Below are 26,647 nucleotides of genomic sequence, written 5' to 3' on the forward strand. Positions count from 1 at the left end.
ATGAGGGAGCAGTTTGTGCCGGAGCATATCCAACACAAGATGAGATCTGAGTTCGAATCCTTCACCATGACAGAGGAGATGACAGTCACCGAGTACTATCACCGGTTCCTAGAGTTGTCTCGTTATGTCGAGGACATGCAGTTAGGACAAAGGGGTGTGGCTCTTCGTTTCGAGAGGGGTTTGTCTGCCAAAATCATGAACCGTCTACCAGCTGGAGTCGCCACCGATCTTAAGGAAGTGTACCTGAGAGCGGGTAAGCTGAGAGAATGGTGGATCTCTCAAAAGAGATTAATGAAAGGACTGCTACCGAGAAAAGGAAGGCTGACAGTGGAAGCAACAATCAGTCGGGCAATAAGAAGGGTAACTTCAACCATGCTGTAGATACCCGTATCCGTCGATATTGGAATTTATAGAGAACCCGACAAACACCCGATGATGATAGGACACATGTATTCATTTAGTTGTCATTGTCATTATTTGGGTTCGTTTTACGATGTAGAATGAGCGTTGTCGACGGAGTATTTTAATTTAAATGATATTTAAATTAAAGTCTTTTTTAAAGATGATTTCAATTTATTTTATTTTATTTTGAATTTATTTTCTTGAGTTTATTTTATTGAAAATAAAATAAATATTTGATTTGAAAAATCATTTTATGAGTATATTTGATTTGAAAAATCATTTATTTTAATGTGTTAATTGATTTGAAAAATCGATTTTAAAAGCGAAGAAAACTCGTTTTAAACATGTGTTTTGAAGCTCGATTAAAGCTCGGTTTTTGAGCCCGTTTTCTTTACGAGTTGGCACGAACATCGAGTACACTAACCAACCTAGACCACTACCCATCCAACCCCAGTTCGAACCCCATAACCATGGCCCAAATCCCGTCCCAAATCACCCCCAAACAGCCCGCGCAAAACACCAAGCAGCCCCCCTGTTTTGCAGCTCAATCCCGAGCCCAAAACCCGCTCCAAATACCACCAAAACCCGTGCCCATTAACCCTAACCCATACCCTAATATCCTACCCATATTACCTTACCTTAATCACCAAGAAAACCCCCCATACGAACCCTAGAAAACCCCCCAAAAGCTGCTGGACAGCAGCTATGCTCAGCCGAGCCCGTCTGCCTCTCCTCCCTTTTAACCTACTTTAACTCCTTATAAATACCCACCCTTCACCATACATTCATTCCTCTAAGTTCTCTATACATCCTACCTTCACTCAAAAGCTTTAAACCTCAGAAAAAAACCCTAATTGCCTCTCAAAAACCCTCCACAAAACCGACATACAAACTGAAACAGTTTGTGTGTCCTCTTCGAAAAACAATTCGTTCCTCCTTCAAACCTCCATCAAAACTCGAGTTTCTTGTTCCTAATTAACCATATAACATCCATCTACACATTAGACAAAGATTTACGAGCCAAATTGCCCTTGAGAGTACACGAAATCCCTCAAAAAACAGAGTGTTATACACTCTGTTTTCGCGGTTTGTTCCTGTCTGTCCAGTTCTGTTTGTGCTCGTTTTTCGTGCCCAATAACTCAAAAGGAGCAGGGGTTAATTTAAGATATCTGTTCTCCTCTCTTTCTAGTTTTCAAAACATCTTTTAAATTGAATTTTCATCGTGAAACGAGAGAGAAATCACTGTTTGAAAGTTGCTGTCCAGATTCGATAAAAACGCGTGTTTGCTTTGTTTCTTCGTCGACGACGGCCTCTCGAGATAAAATCTACCATCGATTACGACCCAAGACGGTGTCAACGATACATGTAGGTTGAGGGTGCATCAAATCCTCCTCTTTCTCCCTTTTATTTCGTTTTTTTATGTTTGTTTTTTATAGTTTGTTTTTATTCGTTTATCGTTTTTGTTTATCGATTGTTTAATTAACTATGAAACTAGTTTAGTCCGAGTATGAGTTAAAGTACCACCATGAACACCCGCGTTGACTTGAGATGGGAAAGAAACCACTACATCAGTCGGTCGTACCCCCCATCTCATTTACATATCCTCGTGTTCAAGGTAGGACATAAATAAAACGAACTTCTAACTTCGCTCCTCGTTTTTGACCCTTTGTTTGTTTCGGCCAATTCGACACACCCTAGGACCATTTACATGTTAGTATGACCTCTGATTGTTAACATATGACTTATTTAGGCGACATTCGATCATTTAAATAACCTAATTAGACATGTTAGGGTGCTTCGACATAGCTTTTAAAATCAATCGACGATTCTGTAACTTAAATTGAATGCATCTCTCTCTTTCACCTAATTTCTCGCTAGTATAAGAGTGCGTGATTAGCCCCTTCTTATTAACACTCGATGAGTTAATTAATTAGCGAATTTGACCTAATTTGACCCCTTTAGGCCGTGTAGAATGCGCGTTTGCAAGGTATCTTTTCAAATCGATCAACGTCGTTCCTAACTTGTTTTCTAATTTGTTTTGAGCTCGTTTCGCAATCAATTGATCTAACTAATGAACCTGACCTAGGACCTAGGGTAGCCGTGTTTGGTTTGGCCGTGATTTGGCCGTGTCCTTTGGGTCTTTCTTGTTTCGTTTGTTTTTTACATCGTTCGTTCTTTATTTGTTTTATCGCTTGTAATTTATCGTTTGTTCATCGAGTTGTAATTTTCAAGTTAGCTTTCTTTTATTGAGTCAAAACCCTTTCCAAAAACCTTAGTCTTGTTTGGTTAGATGGTTGTGCCCCAATGCAAGTAAGAGCGTAGTAAATCGCGTGTTCTTTAAAGCAACATGGCCCGGTTTATGCTAATGCATGCTTTGGTGCGTAGCCCAATGTCTAATTCGATAAGATTAAGCAAAAGCACGCATTACGAGGAGTGACCCAAGGCCGTGAGTCATGTGAGCCATGGGCCACCCCTTTGTGCACGTTTTCCTAGGCCGAATGGCCATGTGTCGTGTATGGTGTCGTATGTAGCAATTGTATTTAGATCGAGTTGTATCTTTAATTTATCGTTGTGTCGGCATGAAATGCCTGGTTCGTAATAGGTAGATCCCACGGCTCCCCCATTCCCCCTTAAGCCTTGTTTGCTTTGTTTTGTATGTTGTTAGATTAATCAACCCACATGCTAAATTACAACTTTGACAAAGTTAGTTTAGTTGCATCTAAAACGACATAGAAATTGTTGTCACATGTTAGGGTTTAAAACGATGTTTGCATATCATATATCGTAGTAGCTATGACCCTGTTTGAACTCCGACATTTGACTTAGTAGAGGCCGTTATCGACGGGCGGGGTTAGGTGTCCTTATGGGCTTTCTGACACGTACCCTCACCCCTTACTCAAGATCTATGGTTTGTGGGTCCGTCTAAACACCATTGGATTACGAGAGTCATTCAAATCGAGTGATATAGGGTACAAGTCTTTATCTTTAATCACTCGTAGTCGATTGGCTTTATGCTTTTCGATGAAAGGTGTAAAGTTGACTTGAACGGTTCCAAGTTCCCATAAAACTTGGTGGCGACTCTAATATGTCTTAATTCGATTCGAAAGAACCTCGAGTCGATTATGCCTAGTGTGGATCCCGCGGACGCAGTTCCCGAGGGCCTTGTCCACAGTTTGGCGACTCCGCTGGGGAAAAGAGGACTAGTTACACTTTGTTTCTAGGGTCTTTTCCTCCGAGGTGAAACTTGAAAAAAAAGTGTTGGAAAGTAAAACATTACTCATAGTGCTACGATTCATGCATAAACCCTTAAGGATTTTCCCGGGCCGTCCCAGCGTTTCTTTGTGATGCGTGGGGGGCGACGTCCCACTATGCTAGGAAGCTGCACATTGCTCGCTTCCACTTCACCTCACGTGGTTCTTGATGGTGGGGACGCTCTTCTAGGTACTTTACCTTAAGGCCCTTGCTCTATAAGACCGCAAAAGGATGGAGGGCATATACCTTCTTGTAGAAGACTTGCCGAGACTTAGAGATGTCTAGGAGCATACATCCTTATAACATGAGAATGACAATGTGCAAGTTGTTTCCCGAGTCTTTTCAAAATTTTCCATGTCCATTTCAAAACCGAACCTTTGAACAACTTACTTTCAAACTTAGCATGATTTTCAAAACGCAGAATGCTGCCCAAATAGGACTAGAAATTTCGGCCAAAATGAGCTTTTATAGCCGGCATGCTGCCCATTTCAAATCTCATTTTCAAATCAATCCTTCGTTTTTCAAAATCAATCCAAAATGCCTCTCGAACCTCAACCAAGCATGAAATGCGTCAAGTCGTGTCCGGGTCATGGCCGTGTTAGGCCGGGTGTGTTTCTTTCTAAGAGTCTAGAACACGACCCTGTTGGGTCACCCAAGCTCACCTCTTGGGCTTTGAGTCATGTTGGTCGACCATTTGGTCTAGGATAGTCCACAGAAACGTCCAAGCTAGGCCCTTTAGGACGTTTCACTCGAACCTATGGGCTATGTTAGTCCAATCACGGGTTTAGTCACACCGAGTCCAGTTTAGAATCGTGCTATGACAGTTTGAGTCATGTTGTTTTGCCGAGTCTAAAATGAACCAAGGTCTAAATCCAACCGTGAGTCGAACCTTTGGTTAGTCAGTCTCAAGTCGAGTCTTTGTTTGAGTTAAGTTGGGGTCGTGTCCTTAAGTGCGCAGGGGCTCTTACTTTTAATATTGACTCAGTACGGGGTTTTCTTGTAGAAAGGCCGCCAAAAACCCGACGTCAAGCAATGGAAGATGCTGTTAACAAGCTCACTGAGGCCGTGAACCTCATGATGACTCGAATGGATGCAATCGAATCTAAGCTGGGTGAAGATTCCGCTTCATCTACCCCACCTCTGACTGATCTGGAGAAACGGTTCAAGTTCATTGAGGACCGTTTGAAACTCTCCCAGGGGAAGAACATTCACTATGAGAATGCTAGGGCCTATGCCCCGATTCGGGATAAGTTGCCCACGAACATGGTACTCACGACATCCCAAAGTTCAAGGGCACCGAAGATCCGATCCACCATGTTAAGGCCTATAAAGGGTACTTAGCACTGAAGGGAGTACTGCCGACATGCTCTCTGAAATTTTTGCCCAATCTCGGGTGAACACCGAAGGCGTGGTTCTATAATCTTGACCTTAAGAACTTCCCCACTTTCGAAGATATTACGGTGGAGTTCGCAAGCACTATCTTGACAATGTTGAGATTCAAACCAACATAAGGACTTTGGAAGTAATGACACGGAAGGAAAAAGAGGGCTTTCTTGAATTCCTCGCAAGATAGCGCTGAAAGCGTGAAACTAGCTAAGAAGCCTGACGAAGTCGAAATGGTAGATAAGTTCGTGAAGAATTTACGACTTGTTTACCGTAATGCTCGAAATACAGAATTTTGGTTCTTTCAAAGAATTGATAAGAATCGGGATAAAGGTAGAGGACGATGTCCGAGTGGCTGAAGCTGAGAAGCCAAAAGGATACCAAGGGGCCTCGTCATCTAAAGCAAAAGCACCAGCAGCGGCCCACTTTGTTGAAACTGTCAATCTCATAGATGGACAGTCAAAAAGGCCTCCGCGCCAAGCTCCGAGGGTATTCACCGATATCGGGTGCACTTACGCCTACGCTCTCCAAAGGCTCATGGCCCAAGGAAAGTTGAAGCTCATTGGTCCAACTCCGGATCCCACCGCGAACAACAAGGCAAATGGTACAAACCGAATGCCTACTGTGCCTTTCATCAAGGGAAGGGACACGATACTGAAAGGTGCTTTAGACTAAAGCACGAAATTCAAGATATGATTGAAAACGGAACGCTCCCAATCCCGGCCATAAAGCTCAACAACGTCACCAATCCGTTTGGCGACCACACTAACTTTGTCTCTACCGAAGATAGTGTCGATTACTCTCACTTGATCCGCCCATGTCGTCTAAAAGGGGTTTTTGTCGGAAGAATATTCGTGGATTGTTCCGAATTCCTACCGAGCTCGAGAAAAGAGATTACATTCGGGGATTTTGTGGTCTATTGTACTCCTTACATACTCCGAAGCAGCAATGAAGTTAATGGCGTTTGGGCTGATGACGAGGACGATGTTTACCTTGTCAAAGGTGCGACAATTCCTCACACCCAAGAAGAAATCTTAAAGGAGAGGCAACATGCTTTAGATTAAAACCATCTGACTAGATTCGGGCGCCCGTATCGTGTGGAGAAAGCTAAGGACATCCCGAGCAAGGCACCTCTCAAAGAGCCGGCAGTGGTCGAAGTTCTTGGTGAAGGGTCGACCTCCGAGGCTTCTCTCATCAAGCAACTCCAAAAGACTAAGGCCGACGTGTCTATTTGGCAACTTATCTTGAGCTCTTTCGAACATCGTTAGGCTTTGTTGCAAGCCTTGATGAACATGACCGTGTCGTCAAATACTACTCCTGCAGACATGGTCACTCACATCGCCCAGAATAGGCCGCAGATTACCAACGCCGTGACATTTTCCGACGAAGATCTACCACCGTTCGGGCCCCGACATAACCTGGCCCTATATGTTGCTACCGTATGTCTTAACAAGCATATCCCTATGACCTTGGTTGACGACGGATCGGTTGTCAACGTACTCCCTCTGAAAACGGCGCATATTCTGGGCCTGGAGAAGAATGACTTCATTCCCACTACGCAGACAGTTCGGGCATTCGATGGCACTGTGCGTCGAGTAAGTGGACTTGTCGATCTAGTAGTACTGACGGGGCAAGTGGAAAAGAAAATAAGTTGCCAAGTAATCGACATTTGCTCATCCTTCAACCTGTTGTTGGGAAGGCCTTGGATCCACGCTACAAGGGCCGTAACATCAACGCTGCATCGAAAGATCAAGGTCCCACTCAACGGCAAAACCGTCACCATTGACGCCACGCCATTCATGTGGCGGGAGGAGACATTACTTCTGAAGTAAGGGTCGAAGCTGCCAATGACGCATGTGGTTTCGAGATTGTCAACATGATCGAGCTGAACTCCGAAGCAGAGAATATGGATCTATACACGGGAAGTCATGCATGCGAGGTGATTCTCAAAACTGGGAAGTACTTCGGTTTCTCTTTATACCCTAGAAAGGAGTGTACATTCGAGTTGAAACCGCCAGTAGCCAAAGGAGTAACCTTCGGGCTTGGATATGAGCCCACTGGGAAAGATCTGCTGGAAAAGAGGGGAAGAACGATCGAAGATCGAGATATTAAAATGGGACCGTATCACCTAACTCTAAACGGTCACTTCGTGAGAGCTGAGGAAGAACTCCCTTGCATGGACTTCCCCGAACCCATCTTTGACCCAAAGAAGAACCTTATGGTCCCAGGAATCGAAGTATTCCAAGATTGCTACTACATCCCTGAAGACATTCTGACCGTGATGCCAGTAGAAACCAAACCAGATCCAATGAATGACGAGAAAGCCATGGGTCTCCTTTTCGGTGAAGAGAATAAATCACCAATACCAAACGAAGATTTGGTAAGCATAATCCTGAGGAGCGAGCGGTTCGATCCATCTACCCTCATCACCGATGTGGATCCTCTTAGGACCAACACGGGATGGCGGAAAACCGTCAAGTGGACTGATAACAAGGGACTCCTTTTCAAGTTGACAACGGGAGAAGGAGAGATGTTCAAGCCAGATGATGTTACCGATTCTGAGTCTGAGTCTGAGTCTAAGTCGGAGTCTGAGTCTGAGTTAGGTCCTAAGATTGAGTCTAAGGAGTCAGGTGTTGAAAATACCCCTCCCCTAGCTTTCCCTTCCTATGCACCCTTTCCTAATGGTGGTATTCCGGGGCCTGTCCCGAATACCCCTATCTCGCCACTGAGCTCTGACCAGTTGGCTCAAATGTTAGCGCATTTCGCGCAATTTCAAATCAATAATAATATGAACCAGTTTGCTTACGACTTGTCTCACTTACATTGCAATTCAAACTTTGAAAATGATTATTTTAATAATGACATTGAGACTGAGGTCGAGGATGAACAGTTGGTCGAAGAATAAGAAGTGGAACGACCTCTACAGTTGATAAAAGGGTTGGAAGAGTACGAACAGAAAACCTCGATCATCGAAGATACCGAAACTATCAATGTAGGTACAACCTTAGAACCACAGGAGCTTAAAATAGGAACTACTTTAAGTCCCACCGAAAGACAGGGGTTCATTGATTTGTTGCATGAGTTCAAAGATGTTTTCGCATGGTCTTACAAAGACATGCCAGGCATTGATAGGGAAATTGCAGAGCACAGGATCCCAATCAAGCCGGGATATAAGCCAGTCAAGCAGAAACTACGCAAAATGCACACAGATTGGTCTTTGAAAGTCAAAGAAGAAATCGACAAGCAACTCAAAGCTGGGTTTATCAAGGTGTCGAATACTCTTGATTTGGGTGGCTAACGTCGTACCAGTGCCAAAGAAAGATGGTAAAGTTCGGGTTTGTGTCGACTTCCGAGATTTAAACAAGGCAAGTCCGAAGGATGATTTCCCCTTACCTCACATCGACATCCTGGTTGACAACACGGCAAATCACGCGTTACTATCCTTCATGGATGGATACGCCGGTTATAATCAAATCAAGATGGCGAAAGAAGACATGCATAAGACTGCGTTCGTAACGCAATGGGGAACCTATTGCTACACAAGAATGCCTTTTGGGTTGATAAACACGGGGCTACATACGCAGGACCGCGACAACATTTTTACATGATATGATGCACAAGGAAGTCGAGGTTTATGTCGACGACATGATTGTCAAGTCAAAGGAGCGTGATGGCCACCTTGGTACGCTACGCAAATTCTTCGAGCGATTGCGCAAGTATAACATGAGGTTGAATCCACAAAAATGCGCATTCGGAGTCACATCCGGCAAACTGTTGGGTCACATCGTTAGCCACTGTGGCATCGAGGTGGACCCATCAAAAATAAAGGCCATAATGGAAATGCCTCACCTGAAAACCGAGAAGGAAATTCGAGGTTTCCTTGGAAGAATCCAATATATAAGTCGATTCGTGGCAAGGCTAACTATGATATGCGAGCCAATTTTCAAGAAATTGAAGGTCGGGGAACACGTCGTATGGGATGATCACTGTCAAGCTGCGTTCAATAAGATCAAAGAAATACTATCTTCCCCTCCCGTGCTCAGATCACCAACGACCGGGTTACCACTTCTGTTGTATCTTACAGTTACGGATACTGCAATGGGGGCAATGCTGGCATAGACAGTCGATAAAGAGGAAAGAGCAATTTACTACATTAGTAAAAAGTTCTTGGAGTATGAAATCAAGTATACTCAGCTCGAGAAGACATGTTTGGCTTTAGTATGGGCGACAAAGAAGTTACGACACTACATGCTCAGTCATAGTGTCTGCATCCACTCGAAGATGGACCCAATCAAATACTTGTTTGAAAAACCCGTTCTAAACGGCAGGGTGTCGAGATGGACTTTAATGCTTTCCGAATTTGATCTAAAATACGTACCGCTGAAAGTGATAAAGGGAAGGGCAGTTGCAGATTTCCTAGCGGACAACCCGATAGAAGAAACTGAGGTTGTAGATACGTGGTCATTTCCCGACGAAGATATCGTTCATATAGACAATGATACGTGGGACCTCTATTTTGATGGAGCATCAAACTGCAGGGGCTACGGGATAGGAGTGCTACTCATTTCACCAGAAGGTGAACATGTTCCCATTTCGATCAAGTTGGACTTTAATGTTACTAATAACGCAGCCAAATACGAAGCGTGCCTACTCGGTTTGCACAGTGCTCTCGAGTTAGGCATCAAAAAGCTTGTAGTACATGGGGACTCGTCACTAGTGATCAATCAAGTGGCCGGGACGTGGAAAACCCGAAGTGATAGCCTGGCTCCGTACCAAGCAAAAATCGAGGAACTAGAAAAATTGTTCGCCGATGTCAAATACGTGCACCTCCCCAGAGATGAAAACCAGTTTGCTGATGCACTATCAAAGCTAGCTGCTCTGATCAACATACCTGATCATATGGATACTATGCCAATATGTGTCGAACGAAGATCATCACCTGCTTACGTTAATGTAATCGGAGACACAGGAGAAACCGAGGCTGAACCTTGGTATCATGCTATTCTGAAATTTAAAGAATCAGGAGAGTATCCACCCGACATGGATAACCGCGGAAAGCGCGCTATTCGAATGCTAACTGCTCAGTTCGTTAGAACCAATGACGGACAATTGTACAAGAAGACCGCGCAAAATATCCTTCTGCGATGCATAGACTCACCAACTGCAAAAAGAGTCATGGAAGAAGTCCATGACGGGGAATGTGGCCAACACATGAATGCCCATATGCTGGTTCGTAAAATCATGAGATTAGGGTATTATTGGACCACGATGGAGACAGATTGTCGCCAATATGTCAAACACTGCCATAATTGCCAAATATTTGCGAACATACAACACGTGCCACCATCACTGTTGTATACTTTGACATCACCATGGCCTTTCTCAACATGGGGAATCGACATTATTGGAAAGGTCAACCCATCTGGAACAGGTGGGCATTGTTTCATGCTAGTCGCCATCGATTACTTCACGAAGTGGGTAGAAGTGAAATCATACAAAGTACTACAAGCAAAGCAGGTAGCAAAGTTCATTCAGAATGAAATCATTTGCAGATATGGTGTGCCACATGAGTTCATTAGCGACCATGGCACTCACTTCCAGGCTGAAACTGCCGTGATACTTGAAAAGTATAAAATCAAACACCATAAGTCGTCACCGTATCGACCTCAAACAAATGGTGCAGTGGAAGCCACCAACAAGACAATCACTGTGATTCTCAGGAAAATGACTGACAATTATCGCGAATGGCCAGAGAAGATACCATTCGCACTATGGGGATACAGGACGTCAATTCGCACAGCCACTGGAGTAACGCCGTTCTACTTGACATATGGGATGGAAGCAGTTCAGCCTATCGAATTAGAGGTACCTTCTTTAAGGATCCTGTTAGAAAGTCAGGTCCCTGAAGCTGACTGGCTGCAAGCCAGGTATGATTCCTTGGTCATGCTCGACGAGCGGCGGTTAAATGTGTTGCACCATGTTCAACTCTATCAGAAAAGGATACAAAGGGCATTTAACAAGAAGGTGAAACCTCGAGGAATAAAAGATGGGAATTTAGTCCTAAAGTCCGTTCACGCTTTACTACCAATTGACCCGAGGGGAAAATTCAAGCCGAACTGGGCCGGTCCTTACCTGGTAAAGAAGATATTATCGGGAGGTGCAGTCAGACTAACAGATCTAGATGGAAACGACTTTGCAAATCCGACGAATTTGGATCAACTGAAGAAATACTATCCTTAGAACTCATTCTCAATGTCGTGAAATAAAATTTTGAATTGCAGTGCTCGTGAGCGAGTCTAGGCCGCGACACTTTTGCTTCGCTGCTTTTTGTGCGTTATAAACTGATAATTGTAGCGCATTCATTTTGTGGAACTACGAGCTCGGTTTGATTCTGTTGACAACAGATACGTAGGCAGCTCTTTATAAGAGTACAACCGACCTTTCCTTTAATAAAATGAAATTTTATGCAGAAACTGGGAATTTTAATAAATAGTAAGTCTTATTTAAAATCGGGCGATGCCCATTACAACCTTCAAAAAAAAGAAACAGCAAGCAACAAATGATAAATAGTAGTAGTAAATAATAGATTGGAGTCGAAGGCTCCTACATCTTCCTTTTCCCTTTGCCTTTTGGGTCACTTGGCCGAGGCTCCTGTGGAGGAGGGGTAGTTGCATTCTGTCTAGCGCGCTTCTTAGGAGGGATCATCATTTCCTCCCGAGGGCCCAGCCTATCTTTTGCACTCAAGCGAGGGCCAAGTCTTCCTTCCAAGGCTGAGCCCGAACGTGCTTTTGAACCCAACCGTTTCCACACATCTGACACCTGTGGGTCAGTCTTAGGAGTTTTCTCAGTTTTAGCTTCAGGTCCAGATGCAGACGAAAGATCATTAGCGAAGAAGTCGCGACTGTCTCTACCTTTGTCATAATATCTGATGTCGACAAGCTCGTCCTTCCGACACAAATCCTTACCTGAACCAGTTTTCTCTTTAAGCCACTTAGTGTATGACGGGGATACCCAAGTAGTCCGAAGGCGCGCGGACACGTACCAAAGACGCCTTTGGTGTCACCTTTCGAGCCAATCATCACATATAGAGGAATTTAGCTCTCTTGCTCGTCCCAGAACAGCCTCACACTTGGGAATTACTTGTCTACGGCCCATCTGACGCAGGACGCGGTCAGGGTAAATGTGAATAGACCTCTCTAAACCTAGTAGTTGCAAACGTCTGGTCTTATCATCTTCCGGAAGGATAGTAAAAGATTTGAGGCGAAGCGAGGGCATGAACCAGCAAAGGGGGCGACCTCCCCCTTCTGTCAGTTTGTTTCGCCAATAGGCAAGGTCATTTTGATGCTCGTCTTCATACCGCTTGGCACGCATAGTCAGCATATGGGCGAGATACGAGCTGGGCTCACGCGGAGGGGCAAAGAGCCAAAATCTCTCACAAAGCCACACCTGGAAGAAAAAAGAAAGAGAAAAGGAAAAAACGTGAAAAAAAAAAGAGAAAAGAAAAAAAAAGAAAAAAAAAAACGTGAAAAAAAAGAAAGGAAAAAAAGAAAGAAAAAAGACAATAGCAGCAAAATCGTGGCAGAATACAGCAAAATCGTGGCAGAATGCAACGAAATCATGACAAAATCGTGGCAGAATGCAACAAAATCGTGGCAAAATATAAATAAATCGTGGCAATAACACAAGAATTGTGGTAAAATAAAAATCAATCAAGGATGCGAAATCAGGAGGATAGATTTTGTTACCTGCAATAGACGGGAGCATCCCGACCAATCAGCACCAAGGTTCATTTTCTTAGCATCTAAACCCCTGATGGTTTCAGCAAGAATAATCCAGGAAGGGTTATGTCCCGTCTCCATCTGAGACACAATAGACAAAAGTTTCGCTTGTCCTACACAAGTTGTCTTGTTCATCCTACCTTCGAAGACATAAAGATGTAACATAATCAATCCAAACGTCCTGCGGCAGTACGCTGGCAGTGAAGTACTGTTTCGCAAGATGCAAAATTTCCGATGAATAGCAAGAAGGTTGACTTCGTCACCAGTAACTATCTCCTCCGACTCCGTCCTGGAAAAGCCAAGACAGTCTAGATACGTTCCACGCCACCCCGAATGAAATTTTAGTATAGCCGGTATGGCCTCAGCATCCTATCCTCCCAGGGCAGAAAACTCTTCGGGTAAAGGGCAGATCTCCCCCTCAGGAAAAGCAAAGACATGATTACAAGGATCCCAATAGATAAGGCAGTGCTCCAACAACGCAGGTTGAAGGCGGATCTGGCGTAAGGGAAGTAATTGCGCCAGTTGAGCGGTCTTTAATTCTTGTCTCTCTGCGCCAGTGAAGTCTGTCTCCCACGCTCGCATAGCACTCGCTAGATTATTCATAATGATTTATGTTATTTGCACCAGTTTGGGGGAAAGCAGAATAAATTTGGCAATACAACTTTTCCTTATATATAGAAAGTATAAGGGAAGGAAACACCTACGGTGACACCCTTAGGGTGCCGTTTTTTGAGCCGTGTGGGCCTCGGGCCGCGCGCCTCTTAGGCCCGCCCCAGTTCACACCAGTCTTTGGCAGGATGCATCGGGTTTTCGCACATCCATCGCATTTTGGGGAGCGCCGGAACGGCCGATTTACATTTCTATCCTCAACAAGTCCATATTTGAATTAAAGCCCGTGCACACTTACGGTTTTATTTTCTTTTTTTGTTTTGCGGTAGCGGGCTACGCCCACGTGGTTTACGAGTCATACAGAGTGTCTGTGTCGTATTTCATGCTCACCCATCAAGGTTCGATCTCAAATATTTCAAAATTTCAAAATTTCAAAAACTTTTTGTTATGGATAGATGATCCAAGTCAAGGTTCAAACCTCAGAGTTCAAAACCAAATTTTGGGTCGATGACCCGACACCCAAATGATTCGTTTCAAATTCAAATTTCGGGTCGATGGCCCAACACCATAAATGATGTCAAAATCCAAAATTCGGGTCGATGGCCCAATCATTCAAAATTTCAAATTAAAACTTCGGGTCGATGGCCCAATCATTCAAAATTTTCAAATTCAACTTTCGGGTCGATGACCCAGTATTTCAAATGATCCAATTTCATGATCGATGATCCAAATGTGCTTATGTGATGATTATTACTTGTACATTTTCTATGTTTCAAATATAGCAGGATATGCCTCAACTGGGGGGCTCTAAAGTCTTCGACTTTAGAGCCATTGCAAACTGGGGGCTCTGAAGCCATTGGCTTCAGAGACCATTATCAGGATGTAAAGGATGACATCCACCAAGAATTCAATTCAATACAAGAGTATGAAATGGAAGAATTCCGTAGCTGAAAGCAAATGATGAAAGCGGCGGCAACCTCCTTGGAAAGTCCCGTCCCATTCGGACAAACGCCAGCAGATGATAAATTTTGGGCAAATGTCAGCAGATGATGAATTTTGGACATACGCCAGCAGATGATAAACTTTGGGCATGTGTCGCGATTCTTGCCGAACTACGACGCGGGTTTGATTCCGTCAGAAACGGATACGTAGGCGCCCGAGGATAAGGCTCAACCCATCATATATGCAAATTTATGGGTCGATGACCAATGATGACAATTTGACGCAACAGAAGCAAGAGTTAATCCCCGACGAAGTTTCAGGTATGATCTCTTCTTATCAAGCGAGCTTATATACGCAAGTCTAATGGACGATAAACGACCCGAGAATCCTCGGTCGAGAGGGGGGGTATACTTTGACTTTCGCCTTGTCCAAGCCTCAGTCAAAGTGGGGGCTCTGTAGATACCCGTATCCGTCGATATTGGAATTTATAGAGAACCCGACAAACACCCGATGATGATAGGACACATGTATTCATTTAGTTGTCATTGTCATTATTTGGGTTCGTTTTACGATGTAGAATGAGCGTTGTCGACGGAGTATTTTAATTTAAATGATATTTAAATTAAAGTCTTTTTTAAAGATGATTTCAATTTATTTTATTTTATTTTGAATTTATTTTCTTGAGTTTATTTTATTGAAAATAAAATAAATATTTGATTTGAAAAATCATTTTATGAGTATATTTGATTTGAAAAATCATTTATTTTAATGTGTTAATTGATTTGAAAAATCGATTTTAAAAGCGAAGAAAACTCGTTTTAAACATGTGTTTTGAAGCTCGATTAAAGCTCGGTTTTTGAGCCCGTTTTCTTTACGAGTTGGCACGAACATCGAGTACACTAACCAACCTAGACCACTACCCATCCAACCCCAGTTCGAACCCCATAACCATGGCCCAAATCCCGTCCCAAATCACCCCCAAACAGCCCGCGCAAAACACCAAGCAGCCCCCCTGTTTTGCAGCTCAATCCCGAGCCCAAAACCCGCTCCAAATACCACCAAAACCCGTGCCCATTAACCCTAACCCATACCCTAATATCCTACCCATATTACCTTACCTTAATCACCAAGAAAACCCCCCATACGAACCCTAGAAAACCCCCCAAAAGCTGCTGGACAGCAGCTATGCTCAGCCGAGCCCGTCTGCCTCTCCTCCCTTTTAACCTACTTTAACTCCTTATAAATACCCACCCTTCACCATACATTCATTCCTGTAAGTTCTCTATACATCCTACCTTCACTCAAAAGCTTTAAACCTCAGAAAAAAACCCTAATTGCCTCTCAAAAACCCTCCACAAAACCGACATACAAACTGAAACAGTTTGTGTGTCCTCTTCGAAAAACAATTCGTTCCTCCTTCAAACCTCCATCAAAACTCGAGTTTCTTGTTCCTAATTAACCATATAACATCCATCTACACATTAGACAAAGAGTTACGAGCCAAATTGCCTTTGAGAGTACACGAAATCCCTCGAAAAACAGAGTGTTATACACTCTGTTTTCGCGGTTTGTTCCTGTCTGTCCAGTTCTGTTTGTGCTCGTTTTTCGTGCCCAATAACTCAAAACGAGCAGGGGTTGCTTTAAGATCTCTGTTCTCCTCTCTTTCTAGTTTTCAAAACATCTTTTAAATTGAATTTTCATCGTGAAACGAGAGAGAAATCACTGTTTGAAAGTTGCTGTCCAGATTCGATAAAAACGCGTGTTTGCTTTGTTTCTTCGTCGACGACGGCCTCTCGAGATAAAATCTACCATCGATTACGACCCAAGACGGTGTCAACGATACATGTAGGTTGAGGGTTCATCAAATCCTCCTCTTTCTCCCTTTTATTTCGTTTTTTTTATGTTTGTTTTTTATAGTTTGTTTTTATTCGTTTATCGTTTTTGTTTATCGATTGTTTAATTAACTATGAAACTAGTTTAGTCCGAGTATGAGTTAAAGTACCACCATGAACACCCGCGTTGACTTGAGATGGGAAAGAAACCGCTACATCAGTCTGTCGTACACCCCCATCTCATTTACATATCCTCGTGTTCAAGGTAGGACATAAATAAAACGAACTTCTAACTTCGCTCCTCGTTTTTGACCCTTTGTTTGTTTCGGCCAATTCGACACACCCTAGGACCATTTACATGTTAGTATGACCTCTGATTGTTAACATATGACTTATTTAGGCGACATTCGATCATTTAAATAACCTAATTAGACATGTTAGGGTGCTTCGACATAGCTTTTAAAATCAATCGACGATTCTGTAACTTAAATTGAATGCATCTCTCTCTTTCACCTAATTTCTCGCTAGTATAAGAGTGCGTGATTAGCCCCTTCTTATTAACACTCGATGAGTTAATTAATTAGCGAATTTGACCTAATTTGACCCCTTTAGGCTGTGTAGAATGCGCGTTTGCAAGGTATCTTTTCAAATCGATCAACGTCGTTCCTAACTTGTTTTCTAATTTGTTTTGAGCTCGTTTCGCAATCAATTGATCTAACTAATGAACCTGACCTAGGACTTAGGGTAGCCGTGTTTGGTTTGGCCGTGATTTGGCCGTGTCCTTTGGGTCTTTCTTGTTTCGTTTGTTTTTTACATCGTTCGTTCTTTATTTGCTTTATCGCTTGTAATTTATCGTTTGTTCATCGAGTTGTAATTTTCAAGTTAGCTTTCTTTTATCGAGTCAAAACCCTTTCCAAAAACCTTAGTCTTGTTTGGTTAGATGGTTGTGCCCCAATGCAAGTAAGAGCGTAGTAAATCGCGTGTTCTTTAAAGCAACATGGCCCGGTTTATGCTAATGCATGCTTTGGTGCGTAGCCCAATGTCTAATTCGATAAGATTAAGCAAAAGCACGCATTACGAGGAGTGACCCAAGGCCGTGAGTCATGTGAGCCGTGGGCCACCCCTTTGTGCACGTTTTCCTAGGCCGAATGGCCATGTGTCGTGTATGGTGTCGTATGTAGCAATTGTATTTAGATCGAGTTGTATCTTTAATTTATCGTTGTGTCGGCATGAAATGCCTGGTTTGTAATAGGTAGATCCCACGGCTCCCCCATTCCCCCTTAAGCCTTGTTTGCTTTGTTTTGTATGTTGTTAGATTAATCAACCCACATGCTAAATTACAACTTTGACAAAGTTAGTTTAGTTGCATTTAAAACGACATAGAAATTGTTGTCACATGTTAGGGTTTAAAACGATGTTTGCATATCATATATCGTAGTAGCTATGACCCTGTTTGAACTCAGACATTTGACTTAGTAGAGGCCGTTATCGACGGGCGGGGTTAGGTGTCCTTATGGGCTTCCTGACACGTACCCTCACCCCTTACTCAAGATCTATGGTTTGTGGATCCGTCTAACCACCATTGGATTACGAGAGTCAATCAAATCGAGTGATATAGGGTACAAGTCTTTATCTTTAATCACTCGTAGTCGATTGGCTTTATGCTTTTTGATGAAAGGTGTAAAGTTGACTTGAACGGTTCCAAGTTCCCATAAAACTTGGTGGCGACTCTAATATGTCTTAATTCGATTCGAAATAACCTCGAGTCGATTATGCCTAGTGTGGATCCCGCGGACGCAGTTCCCGAGGGCCTTGTCCACACATGCCAAGGCTTTTTCTGGTGGGGCTGGTTTCTCCGGGGGATCTCGTGGTTGGGGAAAAGCTGGTGGTCGGAGTTTGAGTGACAGCTCCAACCTTACATGCTTCAACTGTGGTGGTGTAGGCCACAAGAAGCGGGATTGCACGAGTGTCATGACCGGAGCAGGTTCGGGAGCTTATCAAGGGAATTTCTCTCAAGGGCCGACTCAGAGCTTTGCTAGCAACCGGCCGGGTGAATCATGGGGCAACAGAGGTGGACATAGCAACCATGGCAGTTATAACCGCAGTGGTGGTGGATCTTATCAGCGCTAGAACAACAGTGTCACCCAAGATTCGGCAGCCAAGCCGAGTACTTCCAATGCTTCGGTCCAGGGAGGAGGGCAAAAAAGCAGTGGAAAGCTCTTCATGATTGATAAGCAGGAAGCGCAGAATGATGCACATGTAGTCACCGGTACCTTTCTCGTTCATAATGTACCGTCTTTTGTTTTGTTTGACTCGGGGGCAATACATTCTTTTGTGTCTTGAAGTCATGCTTTATCTATGGGCTTGGGGGAGTTTGAGATTGTAAAGGATGACGTGTTCATACCTTCTGGGTAGTCTGTGTCATGTGTTAAGTTATATAAGGGAGTGTCTATGGTAGTTGGAGGGGTAGATTTACCGGTAGACCTGTTAGAGTTTCCTATGGATGGGTTTGAGGTGATTGTCGGGATGGATTGGCTGGGTAAGTATGATGCCAAGATAGATTGTAGACAAAAGAAAGTGTCTTTAAGGGGTCCAAAGGGTATAAAGGTGTCTTATAGAGGGTTTGTTGTAAGACCAAAGTGTAAGTTCATAGCTGTGATGACTTTAAAGTCATATTTGAGGAAGAAGTGCCCTTTAATTGTTTGTCATGTGAGAGATGGCCGAGTAGAGTCACAATCAGCTGCTGAGATACCAGTAGTGGAAGAGTTTGATGATGTCTTTCCTGAGGAGATACCGGGGTTACCGCCAAAGAGGGATGTTGATTTCAACGTGGAGCTCAAACCAGGAACGGGTCCTATATCCAAAGCACCATACCGTATGGCACCTAAGGAATTAGCTGAGTTGAAGAAACAGTTACATGAGTTGTTAGACAAGGGTTATATCCGGCCAAGTGTGTCACCTTGGGGAGCTCCAGTTTTGTTTGTGAAAAAGAAAGATGGGAGCATGAGGTTATGCATCGACTACAGAGAGCTTAACCGTGTCACAGTGAAGAACAAGTGTCCTTTGCCCAGGATTGATGACTTGTTTGATCAGCTGAGTGGAGCAGGTGTATTTTCCAAGATTGATTTGAGGTCAGGTTATCACCAGTTGAGGATAGTAGATGAGGATATTCCAAAGACAGCATTCCGATCTCGATATGGTCATTATGAGTATGTGGTGATGCCTTTTGGTTTGACCAATGCACCAGCCGCTTTCATGGATTTGATGAATCAGATCTTTACACCGTTTTTGGATAGGTTTGTGGTTGTTTTCATCGAAGACATCTTAGTCTATTCCAGGACTAAGGAAGAATATGAGGATCACTTGAGGATGGTTTTGCAGACTTTGAGAGAGAATCAACTTTATGCCAAACTATCTAAGTGTGAGTTCTGGTTAGAGGAGGTGGCTTTTCTGGGTCATGTGATATCTAAGAAAGGGTTGTCTGTGGATCCTAGCAAGATTGAGGCCGTGACCAAGTGGGAGTCACCGAAGAGCGTAGTTGAGATCCGTAGTTTCTTAGGCCTTGCTGGCTACTACAGGAGGTTCGTGAAAGACTTTTCTACCATAGCACGACCTATGACTGCCTTGATGAGGAAAGAGACCAGATTTGTTTGGGGTGAGAGTTGTGAGACGGCGTTTCAGACCTTAAAGGAACGTTTGACCACAGCTCCTATTCTAGCCTTGCCAGAGGGATGTGAGAACTTTGAAGTGTATACCGATGCTTCAAAGAATGGTCTGGGTTGTGTTCTGATGCAGGCAGGGAAGGTTATAGCTTATGCTTCAAGGCAGCTAAAGCCCTATGGGGAGAATTATCCTACCCATGATCTGGAGCTGGGTGCAGTTGTTTTTGCACTTAAGATTTGGAGGCACTACCTTTACGGGGCAACCTTTAAGGTGTTTTCCAATCATAAGAGTCTAAAGTATATCTACACTCAGAAGGAGCTTAACATGCGACAGAGACGGTGGATGGAGTTGATCGGATATTATGATATGGAGATCATCTATCACGAGGGTAAGGCTAATATTGTTGCAGATGCTTTGAGTAGGAAGAGCGTTGATTCGCTATGTATGGCCATGTCCTTGCTGAAGCTAAGAGATGAGATGTCTCAGATGGGGATCTTTATGATAAGGAAGGGGGATACCATGGGGGATTTGACGATAGAGCCAGACTTGTATAAGAACATCAAGAGTAAGCAAGAGCTTGATCCTAAGATTCAGGAATGGAAGTCAAGAGTGGAGAGTGGAACAGTTTCCAGATTTTTTATCCACACAGATGGGAGTGTTCGCTTTGATGGGAGGTGGTGTGTTCCGGAGGATGCAGAGTTGAGGAGAGTAATCTTGTCGGAGGCTCATTGCACTCCTTATTCAGTTCACCCAGGTGGTGACAAGCTTTACAAAGACCTTAAGAAGACTTTCTGGTGGCCAAACATGAAGAGGGATGCAGCAGAGTTCGTGGCTAGATGTTTAACCTGTCAGCGGGTCAAGGGTGAGTAGAGGAGACCACAGGGTAAGATTCAGTCTTTAGAAGTACCTGAGTGGAAGTGGGAGTCGATCTCTATGGACTTCATTGTGGTATTACCTAGATCACAGCAAGGTAATAACATGATCTGGGTGATTGTTGATCGGTTAACCAAGTCAGCTCACTTTGTTCCTATGAAAGATACCTGGTCTAAGATGCAGCTGGCGTTGGGTTACAGGAGACATATGGTATGGTTACATGGTATACCCAAGGATATCATTTCTGATCGTGATACGAGGTTCATATCCAAGTTTTGGCAAGAACTGCAAGAGTTGATGGGTACTACCTTGAACATGAGTACAACTTTTCATCCGGCAACCGACGGTCAGACGGAGAGAACCATCAAGACCTTAGAGGACATGTTGAGAGCATGTGTCATGGAGTTTGGGGGCAGCTTGGAGGAAAAACTTGATCTAATTGAGTTCTCATACAACAACAGTTATCATACGAGTATCGGGATGGCACCTTTTGAGGCTTTGTATGGTCGGAAGTGTCGAAGTCCAGTTTGTTGGGATGATAGTTCTGAGGCTGTGGTTTTACGACCACAGCTGGTACAGGATATGGTTGAGCAAGTTCAACTGATTCGGCAAAACATGAGGGCAGCTCAAGATCGTCAGAAGAGTTATGCCGATTTACATCGCAGAGACATAGAGTTCGCAGTAGGTGACAAGGTTCTTTTGAAAGTGTCACCTATGCGTGGAGTAATGAGGTTTGGAAAGAAAGGTAAGCTAAGTCAGAAGTTTATAGGTCCTTATGAGATTTTGGACCGTATAGGCGAGGTAGCCTACAGACTAGCTTTGCCACCGGCTTTGGATAGAGTCCACAATGTTTTTCATGTTTCACAGCTTCGGAAGTATGTGAGTGACCCGTCACATATACTTGAGGTGGAGAATATCGAGCTTGATGAGTCCTTGTCCTATGCCGAGGTTCCTAAAGAGATTCTAGATCGCAAAGTCCGTAAGACAAGGAATGGTGAGACCGTCTTACTCAAGGTACTTTGGTCTAATCATAATGTGGAAGAGGCCACATGGGAACCCGAGGAGGCTATGCGAGAACGTTTTCCTAACCTTTTTGATCAAGTATGTTTGGTTACGGGGACGTAACCATTGTCTTTTTAGGGGGGTAGGAGATGGTCGCGTGTATGTTTTGTCTTAGTTTGAGTCGGGATAGTAGGTCTTGTGATGCTTTGTGTAGTTCTTTGGGGTTGTTAAGTGTTCGTTGGGAAGTCTTTTTGTGTTTGTTGTGTCTTGTTTTAGAGTAGAGTGTGAACTTCGGGACGAAGTTCATTTTAAGGGGGGGAAGACTGTAATACTACGGATTTTTATAAGCTAAGTACTCGACCGAGTAGAGCCTACTCGGCCGAGTAGTGTCAAAAGTGTATTCTGTTTGGGTTCTGCCGAGGAATACTCGGCCGAGTATGATGAATACTCGACCGAGTAGAGGATACTCGGCAGAGTATACACTTTACTCGACCGAGTATCCGGTCTGGCGAGTAATGTTTCAGCGGTTTGATGCGGGAGTGTTTAGGGTTATTTAATTGTGAAAAACAGTTTCTAAACGTCATTTGCAACCGTAATCATTTTACGATACTCTAATCACTCCTTAATCTTCCACTGTGTGTGTAATCGTCATAGCCTTTGCGTTCAATCTTTTGTTCTACCGTTGGTAAGTCCTTCTTTCCCATGTCATTTATGTTATTCTTAGGGTTTACTGTATATATATGAAATTAGGAAAAGGGGATGTGCAATGTGTAATTGTGCTATGTGGTTATTGTATAGGAGAAAACTTCGTAGATGAGCCATTCTAATTTCCCGATTCTCCATATTGTTGTTATTATTAAGGTAGGGTTTCCCCTACTCAGTTACTGTTAATTGATTAAGATTGTGTTTGTTTCATAATTGTTGTTATCTGTTGATCATCGGAGGATGGGTGCTGTGGTGACAGTGGTAATGTGGTTGTGTTGTGACGGTTGTGGTGTTGTGACAGCTGTGATGCTGTGGTGCGTGTGTGATTATGGTGGAGTCACTTGCGGGAGTGGCTTCACACCCTAGTCCGCCCTCCGTGGAACCCGTCACAGGAGGGGATGTGCACATTAAGGGACAAAGATTGTTAGTCGCTCGTTGACGAGCTGGACTTGGTGGGGATGGGCTGCGGTCCCCCACCGGCGGAGTGGATTACCTGTTGCGATGGGTAATCCGGCAGGGCTACACACTTCGGTGTGTAGTCGGTTATTGTGGAGGATGATCAGCCGGTTACATTGTTTGTTTGTCTTATACCGATTGAATGGTACTGACCCCGTTGTTGTTGTTTGTGGAATCTGCGGTGATTCATTCGGGGATGGTGAGCAGGCTTGACAGGTATTGCTTTTGGTGAGCTTGGGCGGTCATGAAGGAGTCGTCTTCACCAGTTATAACATCACAGTCTCGAGTCTTAGTTATGACTTTATAGTTGTCAGTTGTTGGATTTATTTTTTTGGTTTGGATTTGGATTTTTGTCAATGTAAACAATTACACTTTTCAGTATTTCTAATAAATGTGTTAGGATAGACGCTTTTGATATGTATTAACCTCGGGCAACCGAGATGGTAACACTCTTTCATGGCTGGGTGGTCCTGGTAAGGCACCTTGGTATGAGGGGGTGTTACAATTCTAGCGATGGGATGCTAAAGAGGGACGATTCCTTATCTTTAGTACCTATGTCAAGCACCGCTTTTTGCTTCGTTTGACCGAGGTATAAAGTGGATCGAACGGTTTCCAGGCATCCCATAATTGCTTGGTGACGACTCCGAACATCTCTAGCAATCATTCCGAGACCTTCACCGAGACGAAACCGACCGATCTAAAGCGATCCGATCGAAAGCATTTCTACGTCACCGAGCATGGCTTTCCGACTGCTGCATGTCCACAAATTGGCGTGTAGGTGGCCCATGTCCACATATTTGGCGACTCCGCTGGGGAAAACGAGAACACTTGTGTCTTTGCTTTCCCTAGATGGTGAAACTCAAACGAGGCCTTGGTTGAAGTGCATTAATTGATATTAAGGTCATAAGTCGGGTTCCTTGTCCGGGCCCACAACCTAACCTTTATCAACCAATTGGCTTGTCTCGTCGGCGTGAGTTTTCTCATCCCCGCATTTGGAATCCCGATTGCCTTAAGCATACCATTGGCGTTACACCATTTTGTTTCACCAAAGAGCATTCACTTCCTACGTGCACGAGGCTAGGGCACCAACCTTACACATTTTTTTTGGATTAGCATCTCTCTCGAAAATCGGGGATTGATCGCTTGGTGTGTAACCACCCTTATTATGCCAAAACCCGTGTCAGCATTATGCATAATATAATGAACTGTGAGTGCTTATGTGCTATGTGATCATAAGTCCTTCCGTGTCATTTCCAAACTTTCAAAACACCTTTATGCGCCGTCATAATGGCCATTTAAAACCTCGGTCTTTCGCCGACCGTTGCAAACCTTTTTCATGCCGTCGTAATGACGATTTTCAAACCCTGTCTTTACAATCGTTTCAACAAAAAAAAAAAAAACCTTTTCATGCCATGGCGATTTCAAAATATAAGGATTTTAAAACGTTTTGCACCGACGTAATGGACTTTTGCGCCGACATAATGGCCCTTTCAAAACTCGAAAATGACACACCATTTTCGAGGAGTTTCCAAATCCCGAGGACAACACACCGTTCTCGAGACCACAAACGATTTCAACCGTTTTCAAAACATTAAAATTTTCCCGCCTAAATGACTTGCTATAAATATTCTTCGTTCTTAATTATATCATATCTACAACTGAGGCAACTATTCTATGCAATAGATAATTTTATTCCGCTTAAAAAGGGTAATATTTTTTCAATTTGTATGAACATATTGAAACTAGATTTAAAGTTGTTACATAAATGAATTCCACTAATTATAGGTACGATGTGATAGAAATATTTCATTATTATTATTATTATTTATAACTAAAAACGATGGTCACGAAATTTTTTTTAGCCAATACGTTCTAACTAATTCTATTATTCTGTCTTTTGAAACAAACGTATTACAAGTTGAGAGTATTCATAGATTGTTTTTGTTTTTTACTTCTAAAAGGAAAAACTTACGAATAATATACGTTTTCTTACCATTTAACTTAATATATATCTCTGCTCCATACTATGTGAACATTTATTTAAACTTTGGTTAATTTTTAAATTTTTTTTAATTTAACATATACATAAATATATTTATTGCAACACATATCCTTCCATTTTTCATAAAAACTCCTGCTCGAGCTACTCGGCTAACTTTAGTTTTTTGAAGAAGCCCTTCATTTGAAAAGAAAAACCAATACCGGATCTATGATGCAAATTTTTTTTTTTTTATTCTTTATCTGATTGTATTTTCAATATCATTCCTTCACATTTATATTATGCCTTTAGTAAACATAATGATACAATAACAATATTTTTTAAAAATTAAAGTTAATCTTATGCGGATTATAAGTGTTGAACCTCCTCTTTTCTACCTCTTAATAATATATTCTTAATTAAATTTCAAATAGAGTTATTATAGTTATGGAGTTAATATATCCTATCAAATAAGACGAGAACTCAATTTTGCTAAATAATTTTTCCTAACTCCCTTTATTTTTCATATTTGTTTCCTTATAGTTATGGAGTATTATTTTTGAATACTCCATCTGTTTTTTGTTCTTTATGTTATTCCCACTTTCGAGACACTCACGTCTCTCTTCAATATTTCTGGAAAAAAATCATTATTTCATAAAGAATTTAATGTTATAATTTTTATAATTGTCAAATTATTAAATTTTTGTAAAATATAAATTCAAAGGGTCACCTTGAAAATAGAACCATCATATATACAAAAACACAGGGAGTAGCATAATATTTCGTGCCATATGCATGTAACTATGTAACATATTAAGTAGGGGAGCATTTTTATCACCAAATGCTTTAACTATTGTGATCCTTTTCCAACTTAAGTGGATTTTATTCATGAATCAATTTATTGTACGTGCATTGAATAATCCATTTCCAAAGATGTACATAGTAAATTGCCTATTAGTTTGCATCATATTAAGGATCGAACGTAGTATATAAACACTACAAGTATATGCTTTTTCTTCAACAACAATCCCATTTACTTTGTATTTCACACAAACTGACCACAAAACATAAGCAAAAATGTCCAAGATTTGCGCTTTGGCTACCCTTTTGGCATCTATTGCTTGTCTAGTCTCGGTTTCGATTGCGGTTCCTGGAACAGCCACTTTCTATAATTCTTATGTTCGTAAGTATACAACTTTGATCGAAACTCATAGTCTCAATTAGTAAAGCTAATTACTTTTGAACAAGTGTCAAGTTATTTTTGAACTTAAGTTAATTACTTTTGAAACTTGGATTATATTATTATTGTTCTTTTCGTTAAAAAGTTTGTAGTAATATTGTTCTATGATAAGGTGCATGATAAAAACCGTATATAAGGTTTATAAAAAAAAGAGTTTACAAATTATATAATGTTACCATAATGTACTATTTTAATTTTAGGAACCTAAAACACTGTCATTGTATTTTTTTTTTTTTTTTCCTTTGGTAAAAAAGCATCGGCATGCTATGGGAACACACCGGAAGGTACTATGATCGCGGCGGCCGGTGACCAATTATGGAACGGAGGGAAAATATGTGGAACAATGTTTAGGGTGACATGCACGGGTCCAACTAACCCATTTCCACACCCATGCAACCAAGGGAAGTCAGTTCTAGTCAAAATTGTTGATCAATGCCCTAATTGTGGTGGCACTATTGACCTCTCCAAGGAAGCCTTCTCTACTATTGCAAATCCTGTTGCCGGGATCATTAAAATTGATTACGTCAAGTAA

General features: G+C 42.5%; 1 protein-coding gene across 1 annotated transcript; it reads left to right on the top strand.

Annotated features, from left to right (window-relative positions):
• Positions 1–26,647, top strand: LOC141601581 (EG45-like domain containing protein). Its single transcript, XM_074421876.1, has 2 exons — positions 1–253; positions 26,370–26,647. Exons 1-2 carry the CDS (start codon positions 1–3, stop codon positions 26,645–26,647), a joined length of 531 nt encoding a protein of 176 aa, XP_074277977.1.

The sequence above is a fragment of the Silene latifolia genome, chromosome 9 (assembly GCF_048544455.1).
Source record: "Silene latifolia isolate original U9 population chromosome 9, ASM4854445v1, whole genome shotgun sequence".
Classification (NCBI taxonomy): domain Eukaryota; kingdom Viridiplantae; phylum Streptophyta; class Magnoliopsida; order Caryophyllales; family Caryophyllaceae; genus Silene; species Silene latifolia.

Excerpts from the sequence above, each read along its gene's own strand:
- LOC141601581 (XM_074421876.1), top strand. The coding sequence starts at position 1 with ATGAGGGAGCAGTTTGTGCCGGAGCATATCCAACACAAGATGAGATCT. Across the intron at positions 254-26,369 it reads GGAAGTGTACCTGAGAGCGG|CATCGGCATGCTATGGGAAC; the intron begins GTAAGCTGAGAG and ends TTGGTAAAAAAG.